At 41.3% G+C, this 10,098-nt stretch overlaps 1 protein-coding gene across 1 annotated transcript in view; it reads right to left on the reverse strand.

Annotated features, from left to right (window-relative positions):
• The window catches only part of znf608 (zinc finger protein 608), a 67,299-nt gene extending 57,201 nt beyond the window's left edge, over nt 1-10,098 (reverse strand). Inside the window, exon 1 of the mRNA XM_063489338.1 lies at nt 9,046-10,098. Coding sequence (XP_063345408.1) covers nt 9,046-9,951 — 906 coding nt within the window. The 5' untranslated portion in view covers nt 9,952-10,098. The remainder of the gene's footprint in view (nt 1-9,045) is intronic.

Below are 10,098 nucleotides of genomic sequence, written 5' to 3' on the forward strand. Positions count from 1 at the left end.
TGGACTTCATGGTGTTGTTGCTCCCGATATTCTCTTAGACAACCTCTGAGGCCGTCACAGAGCAGCTGTATTTGTACTGACATTAGATTACACACAGGTGCACTCTATTTAGTCATTAGCACTCATCAGGCAATGTCTATGGACAACTGGCTGCACTCAGACCAAAGGGGGCTGAATAATTGCGCACACCCCACTTTGCAGTTATTTATTTCTAAAAAATGTTTGGAATCATGTATGATTTTCATTCCACTTCTCACATGTACACCACTTTGTATTGGTCTTTCACGTGGATTTACAATAAAATTGATTCATGTTTGTGGCTGTAATGTGACAAAATGTGGGAAAGTTCAAGGGGGCCGAATACTTTTGCAAGCCACTGTAAGTGCCAAGTGAGTGTGATTTTATCATAGTCTCAAGGTTTTGTTGTGTTTTAGAGTTTCACTGTCATTCTGGTTCTATTATTGTAGGTCTGTACCTTACAATATAAAGTGCATTGAGGCAACTGCTGTTGTGATTCACTCTGTGTGCCTTCTGTCTCACCTATGATGTTGTGTCTTTGTCTTCCCATAATTCATGCTCTATAATACTGCATTTCCTTGTGTTGGTTGCCAGTTTGTGTTTTGTGTTCACCAGCTCATCTTTGTTTTCCTCTTGTGAATTTTTGTATTCAGTTTTTTGTTTTGAGTTTGATATTTCATCGCTCACAATTTATTTGCTCATCCAGTCTTTGGGTCCTCACTCCTCCCTTGACACATTTTTAACATGTAGGCAATTTTCCTAAACTTAACCAAGTAGTTTTTAGCAACTTAATCTAACCCGATTAGAATAAAAATACCACAAAAAGAAAAAGCACATACAAATGATAAATTTAAAAAAAAAAAAAAAAAAAATATATATATATATATATATATATATATATATATATATATATAAAACCTCAGTCCCACCTAACAGACAACAGACACTGCATTCAGCTGTCTGGCCACCTTGTAACTTATTCCATCACCAGCCTTCCAAATGACGACTCTGTTAGTCTCAAAACTAAATCATTAAATCTCAGCGTCCAGTATTTCAGTGTTTTTGTGTATCTGTGTGACACAACCTGGCACAACTCCAGTGTTTTGCATTAAAGGAAAAAACAAACCATTAACCTGCTGTCAAGCTAATTCACAAAGGATTGTGGAAGAGACAGAACAAAAGGATAAAAAATCTTTTTTTTTTTAAATTGACTAGTATTATTTTTAAAAAAGCTAATAAGGAGGATAATAATAAGGATAATAAGAATAACAGTGGTCTGGGGTAACACAAGAGTTCTCTCTATGCACAATGCAAAAATGAGCAAGAAGGATAATGCATAATGTTTGGTATCAGGAAAGGCAAGAAATAATATGCTTCCAAGTAATAATTTATTTAAGAATAAACCATTTTCCTCTCACGTATGACCTGAGAGGAAAATGTTTCCTCTCAATAACATTGAGTCATGTGTTCACAGCACTAAAAGCACATACATATCAGTTTGTGGAATGTGGCTAAACAAAGAAATTTTAAAAAAGGTAAAAATATTGCACAATATAAGAATAAATATAAGCAATACATATTTGATGGGCATATAGCTATATAGCTGTTCTATTGTACAGAATGAGAATATTGTTATGTTGTTGATATGAGAGAGCATTTGTCTACACAGGTACACAGATGTGTGTGTATATATGTACATATATATAGTTATAGTTGGATTAAGAAATTGTTGGCAAACTTTGGGGCAGGTCTGGAAAAGCCGCTGCTTCTTCCTGCTCCCTTTCAAACACCTTTTGTTTTTGTTTTACAGATAATTTTGCTGGAAATCTTTTATGTTTATTTTCCATTTCCTGTGTTTGATATATATATAAATATAAATAAATAAAAAAGAAAGAAAGGGTTGTGGATGATGATCGATGATGGTCAAACTCGCTGTATGTGGACGTGATGAATGTGTTAGTAGAAGTACATGTTTAGAGCCAGCAAATATTATGACGTAGTACGGTTTACCAGTTAAGGTCGGTTGAATCATTCATCGTTGTACGTCACTGCATCAACATCTCTTCATGCTAGAAGTGAGAATAAAAACTAAACTATGTGTTACTGAGCACACTGTGTGTTTTGCGAGGTGGATAGTAGAACTTAACGTCCTCCCCGCCAACAAAAGAATGATTGGCCTACGGGCAGACTGCCCAGCCCTACTAACAAAACCTTTCCCTTTAGAGTCATTTGCTTTCACCTCTCCCAAAAAGCTCAGTATCCCTTACAGTATAATACAGTTTAAGCTGAAATTATAGAAAAAGGTTTCATGTTTAATAAATGCATGATGTTTAGTGAGAAAAATCAAGATTACGATTACTGACCAGAATAATCATGGTTATGATTTTACAGCCTTAATGCAACCTATTTAATAAAATGTATAACATAGTTGAAAATGTAATATATTCATTGTCATCATGAAAGCTTTCAGGCAGTGAAACACAGCACAATAGTTTTATTTGTCAGAAAAACACTTATCAAGAGTCTCAGCCTATTATCCTTCATAATCACTCACTCTTAAAGGTGCAGTTTTGGAGGATTTCAGCTTAAAACGCTGAAAACTTAAAAAGCCAAGTAAGTGCGTAATGGACCCGTAAAAAGCTGGCTGGACAAAGTGCTCTGGTTATTTGTACATGGATGAGAAAGAAGAAATGGTGCATTAAAGAGGAACATTGCCCTACATTGGCCTCTCCTCATCACTCTCCATCCCGATGCTTGCTTCGCTTGTTTTGGATCAGCTGTTTACATGCGACATTACAACTCCTCCTGAATAAACTAAACACTGTCAACGTCACCATGGAGACCAAGCCTGCACAAACCTGTTAAAACCCACCAGGTAAACGGGACGACTCAAAAGCTGCAACTACAGCACAACGGGAAATGATGCTTCTGAAAAAAGAAAATGGAATAACCGGATATTGGCGGGTGCGTTGATGCTGCTGCTGCAAGATGATCAGAATTCAATATTATACGATAGAATCCGTCAGGAGCCGAGTGTTTTTGTTTCATCCTCATTCAGCCTGCAGGGATCCAGACTGACAGACAGAAAGTGATAGCAGAGCAGCCGCTGTCATTCACAGACAAACTCAAGTGCATCTTATTGTCATGCAGATGACAGCCTGAGCCTCAGCAGCAGCAGCAGCAGCAGCAGAACTGCTTTTATTTCTGCCAGTGTGGCTAGATCAGATTTATATTTTAGCGAGAGGGTAGCTTCTTGAAGGTAAATTGGAGCATTTTTCTGCAAGAATTTTTGCTATGATACGGTCTCGGTTAGTCAGTCCGTCGCTCACAAAATTCAGTACAACATATCTGCTCCACCAAGGAAGAATCACACCAGTTGTGATGATCCCTTGAGTTGGTTCACATTTCTGCAGTTTCCTTGTGCTCTCATCGTGGTGTTAGGTCTATCATTAGCCATTTCTGGCTCCAAATGCTCTTTCAGTTCCCGAAAGCAAACAATTGTGAAACAGTTTAACTCCAAAACGTTAATGCATTATGAGGTTTAGCAGAGTTGGAATAAGTAGTAAGTTAGCTAGCTGAATGACATCTAAAGATGTGAGGTTGTAGCATGCCAATAGTTTCAGAAAAAACAAAAAGCAAAGCAGCTCAGCTATAACTGTGAGAGTAAAGAAGCAGCATTTAAAAGGGTTGGTGAAGTGTTAAATTGTTTTATCAAACTTCATGCTGAGCGTCTCAATTGGGCAGAGACAAATGCTATAGTATGGCAGCAAATAGACATAAAAAGCAGACCAAATTTCTGCCTGGAGAATATCTGCGATGAGACCATCCACAAAACAAGATTAGTTATCAATATGATGCTGTATGGTTTAGAAGTCTCAGACAACTTGAGAGGGATTCTTTTCTAAAGTATTCAAATATTTGGGCTATCATGGTTTTAAAACCTTTGTTTAACAATATGTTATATAAAATGAGTGCTAATAAAAAGCTGGAGAGGTTTGGACTGTCAGTTTAGTAGTTTCTGGAGGCTTTTTGCGGATTTGTTTTTAAATTGACAGGAAGAATAGCCATAAATTTTAGCATTCATGTTCTCTTCAGGATGAGGTGTAAAAGTGATCATTTGATGGTTAATCTTTCTCTAACATCACGTCAAAATTGGCAATTGATTATCAAAGTGACACTTTAGTTTATGATCACTTAGCTCTGAAAGGAATCTTGTTTCTACCAGCTTTGATTGCAGTTTTTAAGAGTGGTGGGTGCTAATAAACATTATAGACATTATAAACCAATCATTTTCTGAACTCTGTACTTTGGAACCTCAACATTGTCGTGTAGACCACAGCCATGTTAGGATTTTTGGAGACAAAAGTGACTACTGGACAGAGAGTGAAGTGCTAAGCTAACTAGCAAGCAAGCTAGGTTAGCAATGTGCATTCTTATATACCTGCTAATTAGTAAGCTAAGAAAAAGACTAAAAAAATACTAGAATTCCACACCCTAAAACTGAATTAAAAACATCATGTACAATTTGTTTGTACAATTAACCAGACAACAAGCTCTATTATTGATCAGACAGTTGCATAAAGAAGCATAAACATGAGCAGGAGGTCCAGTAGAGTCACTGGTGGATGGGACATCTAACAGATAGCTATTAGCTACAGCTCCCTGTGTCTGCAGCCATATATTAATTATCCCTACCTTAAAGCTTTATAAATAACTTTGCTCCAGTGTAGTTGTTATGAACAGTGTCAGGTTTGTATGATAGATTATTGCATAACTACACATGACAAAGGTTTAGGAAATCTGATCATGTTCGTGTATCTGAAAGAAAAATGAAAATATCAGTTGATATGTTAGAAAACTCCTATCGCTCCTAAAAAACCTACAGGATATTCAGCCGGCTCTAAATTGGAGAAGAGGAAATAAAATACAAAATTGATTAAATGTTCAGCAATACTCATATCTCAAAAACAAGTTTAAAAGAAGGCTCTTCAGTACTGTCACCAGTTCCTTCTGTAAATTGCATTTAATGTATGGTTCTGTATAATCTTCTTCCATTTGACTGCAGTTCATTAGCTCTATGCAATATCGAAGCTATGCACAAGTACAAGCTCTTCCATGTACTCACTGTTTCCACAGTTGTTCTCGTCAGCAGGGCGTAACTATTTAATCCAATTTTGATTCCATTTAAATTAGATGCATCATACATCATTCATTCTCATTGTGTCTCCATTCATTTTAACCAGATTAACTTCCAAAAGGTGCAGCAGCCCAAAAATCTGTGTTTGGTTCCAGAGTAATAATTAAACACCAAGTCTCGAGATACTGGAGACATTTGATTTGAAGGCAAACTTAAAAGCCGCAGATGACAAACGCTCAGTTTGTGGGACTCAAGTGAGGGAAACATGTCAGAGCAGGAGGACTGCAGTGAATGAAACTGGATATTTCTGCAGTGGCTGTGGTGTTATGTTTTTTATCTGCTTTAAATTCATATGCAAAGACCATGATGACACCGAAGCTAGTGGTGCATTCATCCACTGAGGTGTAGGAAGGGTTCATGTAGACGACATGAAGGGGAAAACCGTCAGTCATCTCTCATACAGCTGTGAGAACACATGTTATTTATATTTTAATGAATAATTGCATTTGAGCTTTGCAGACGCCCTTGAAACTCTCGTGCAATCAGTCTGTAATCCCTTAAGCACCTTTAGGTTAATTTGTGAAATTTTCACCTGGGTGAAAAAAAGCATTAGCAAAAATTTAATTATTTATTTTTACTTCTTCTTAATCAAAACTGTAAAATAGTACATAAATGACAGCTTGTTAATATCATTAGAAGGCCGCTGAATTTACACAAGATTCACAAAGGAATCCATCATGTCAGACTTGAAGCTTAGTTCAGTATCTATAGGCTGTACGTATGGCCCACTGCTGTGTTGGTGTCGGATAAGAGGGTGGAACTTTATAGCTAAGGGCAACAAACTGCATCCACAAACTGTATGAATGCAGAAGTACAGCTGGAAGTATCAGACTAATAAAATTGCATTCCCAAAACAAAACATAAAGCAAAGACTTATGGAAACCTCACTGCAGGTTTCAAAAATGATTCAAAAGGCACCAACCACACAAATGCAGTCAAGAAGTCCAGTTCAGTGACTCAAATAATCAGAAATGAGGCCTGACAGACAGCTAGTAGACACAGCCACCTGTGTCAGCACACCTGCCAGTCATATAATCCATGTCCCTAACTTTTAACCTTAACAAAACCCAAATGTATGACCCATAGGCTGTTTTCTGAAGGGGGAAGTTATCCATAGAAGCTGACACCGGTTTTTGTATCAGGCTGTGAATGTGTGTTTTTTTGGGTTCATTTTCAAATGAAAGTCAATGAGGGCATGGATTTTTTTCTAGCAAGCCTCAAGTGCCCATTAATGGAACTGCAGTTTTTAGCACTTGTGTTGACTTTATTTTCCAGTCCTAGAAAAATGAAGTCAGTTCAAATGAGGAACTCCTGGGTGAGATCACTACAGTCATGTTATTCTATATGTTATTGCTACCATTAGTGTCTAGTAGGACCAGAAGCTATGTTCTTATCTTATGATTGACAAGCCACACCATCAAAAATGTACAGTCATAATTAAATTTACTTTGGTCCAATTCAGTTCAACTCAAGTTGCTTTATATTATAAGGCAAAGACAGAGAAAATAACACAGGGAAAACTCCAATAAACACTTAGCGACAGTGGGAAGGAAAAACTCCCTTTTAACAGGATGAAACCTCCGGCCGAGGCAGAGTCAGAACAGTGAAAATGCTCAGCTCAATGCTTCAGTAACAGGACTTTGCAAACTTATGTGTGACCTCACAGTGGCTATGTCCATCTTTACATACAGTTTGGCTGCACACTCTTCACATCCCATTCCCAGTGAGTGTGATCTGCAGTGGCCCCACCTTACAACCTGCAGGACCCAAAGGATCTGCTGCCAGCAGAGGTCCATTGGCCTTGCCCCGACAGGTCAGACGTGCTTAATGATATGACTAATTTGTGCATAGTGTGACTTTCTCATTTCCCTGATTCTCTAAAGCAGATGTGGAGAGTGCAAACTCAGGATGACCCACAGAGACCCATTCATGGAAATAAACTTGATTTATTTCCATTATAATATCAAATTAGCCCCGTTTTCAGGGTTTTAGCCTCTCTATAATCAAAGGACACCCAACAGTTGCCAAGTGGAGCCCAGATTCTTGTTGACAGGAAATGACTTACAGCCTCCACAGACTGAGCTCAGGGTGACTGTGTGTGTGTGTGTGTGTGTGTGTGTGTGTGTGTGTGTGTGTGTGTGTGTGTGTGTGTGTGTGTGTGTGTGTGTGTGTGTTTCACTGCTGAATGGGAATCCTTCAGATCAACAAATAAGCAAAGCAGCCGGTGCAGACCAGCGTTCCTCCTGTCAACAGCATCTGCCAGCAGCGGGAGGAAGCTTCAGTTTTTCCTGCCTCATAAAGCTAATCCTGCATGTATGTTTCTAAAAAACTAACAAAAAAAAAAAAACACCTTCTGGACATACTCCATCTGCTTCTTTTTGTGTCTTTGTCTTTAAGTGCATGTCCTCTGCTGTTACATCCCATTCCTCCCTCTCTATCAGACATCTCTGTCCCCATCTTACCTTTCATTACCTTACCCATCCTTCCATCTCCTCTCTGCTGGATGACTTATTCAAAACCCTCCAAAAATGATTTCCCAACCATCCCCGCTAGGCCGCTGTACCGGCTCAGGAGTGGCTCATTAAACCTCAGCAATCCGACCTGTCAACCCGCAGTATTTACGTCTTATTTTAAAAGGATGTGACCCTCGCTCTAAAGTCCGATTATATTTGATATCATGAGTGTCTTCCTGAATGAATTAAGCAAACAAAAAGGAGGATGTCAAGGCGAGGCTAATTTTTATTCTCTGTTTTCCTAAGTTGGTGGTGCACCTGGGAAGGATTATTTAAAACCAATACTTTCAGGTAAAATGAATGAACTTCTTCAAGCTCTATCCATCACATTTGAAAGCTGGTGCGACATGCAGTCTTTATCTTGAAGTGACCACTGAAATTCAAGTTGATTTAGATAAAGCTTTACAATAACTGCCTAGAAGCTGCCAGACTTAAAGACATGCTTCTGGAAGGTTAAATTAAGTCTTCTTTATCTTATACTATGCATTTTCTTAAACCAGTTGTTTTAGCCCCTCCCCCTTTAAGCCAACTTTCAACTGATTGGCTGCATTTCAGAAACAGAAGGTGAGTTGTGCTTGTGTGCCTAAATCAGTGGTATTAAGGACCCTTCTTTATGACATCATGCAGAAACAGTAAAACACAGTATCTTAAATGCAGCATTTATAGCTCTTGGTTCACAGGAGCTACTTGTAAACACACTGATGTCATTATCTGAAACGTTTGCATATGAGCAGCCAACACCTGACAGATATAATGAAAAGCATAATAAGTCCGCTTGAATGAAATAATGTGACTTTGTTGTTGCTCATTAAAATTAAAATGCACATTTTAATTCCCTTTACTGCTGAGTTCTTGATGCACATGCCTTCTCCTCTAATCTCCAGGAAAAACAAGGAGCACTGGATTAAATGGCTCTAGAAAGAGGAGGAGGAGGAGGATGGAGATGGAGGACACACTGCTGCTGCTGCTGCTGCTGCTGCTTCCTCCCTCCTCCTCCTCCTTTTTTCTTCATCTTCCCTCCAAAAAGAAAAAGGAAATCTCAGCCTGGTAAACATCAACGCAGACACAGAGAGCGGGAACAATGACACCAGCTGGGCAACAACAATGGCAAATAAATATCATGTGGCAGCATTTAACCATTCTGAGTGTCTGCTGCTCCTTTGTGGCCTCTACACCTGCATCTGACTGACCGCCTCCCTCCTTTTATTTCCGCGTGAGGCTAAATTAAAGGCAGCTTCCTGCAGGTGTGCTTCTTCTTTTGTTGCCGTGTTGCATTGTTGTTTCCCCCCCCCCCCCAGACAATAAAAGCAGGCTCACCTTCTCGGCTCCTCTGTGCTTCTTGGCGGCCGGCGTGTCGTCCTGCTGCCGTCTCACAACAATAGCACCGCTTTTAACTCCACACTCCAACGCGGGTTTCCCGATGCTGACGGCGGCGGCACCGTTACTATTGTTGTTATTGTTTACGTTGCTGATATCTCCCGGGAGCCTGGAGTCCGGAGCGGCGCACAGGCAGTGTCCGGAGCCGTCGCGGCACAGATGATGCTCGGGAGCGGGCAGGGCGGACGACGGGAGGAAGACGGAGGGAGGAGGAGGAGGAGACGAGCCATCACCACCGGGCTTGTCCTTCCTCGTTCGGGCAGGAGGAGCAGCGGCGTCCCTCTCCCTGTCTCGCTCCCTCTTCCAGCCCCGGATCATGTTCTTCCCCTTCCTCTCCTCCTTGCCTTTGGCGCATGACGCAGAAGGAGCGGTCACTTCGGAGACTCCGTTCCCGCCGCCACCGTCCGCCTCTCTGCTGACCGCTGAAATCATCTCCAGACCTTCTCCAGCGACGCTGCGTCCTTGAGCCTCCCGACGCTGTTGCTGCTGCTGCTTGCCGATCCCGAAGCACGCTTCTCCGCCGCCTCGCACCACGACAGCAGCCGCTGATGAGTGATCCGCCGAAGCCGCCTCCGGTTCCTCCCGTCCCTCCCGGCCGACTCCTTTACGCTTAAGCGTGGATCTCCTCGGCTCCGACCCGCCGCCGCCAGGTGCCCGGGTCTGGAGCGAGGGCAGGGCCGCGTGTCTGTCGGCTGAGCCAGCGGCACTGAAGGAAGAGGAGGAGGAGGAGGTGATGGAGACAGAGGAGGAGGAAGAGGAGGAGAAGGCGGCGGTGTGGTTGGGTGACAGCTCCTTGCAGTCTGTCAGCAGCCCTCCATTCTCCCCAGCTCTCAGGAAACGGTTCATCTCCTCGTTTCCTTGTCTCCTTTGTCGATCTCCACAATAATCAGCATGCAAGTCATTGTCAGAGCGCCAGCCAGCCGCAGTGTGGCGGAGAGCACCGGAGCATCAGGCCCGCTCCTTCACAAACTACCACACAGACTGAATGACAGC

The sequence above is a fragment of the Pelmatolapia mariae genome, linkage group LG12 (genome assembly GCF_036321145.2).
Source record: "Pelmatolapia mariae isolate MD_Pm_ZW linkage group LG12, Pm_UMD_F_2, whole genome shotgun sequence".
In the NCBI taxonomy this organism is placed as follows: Eukaryota; Metazoa; Chordata; class Actinopteri; order Cichliformes; family Cichlidae; genus Pelmatolapia; species Pelmatolapia mariae.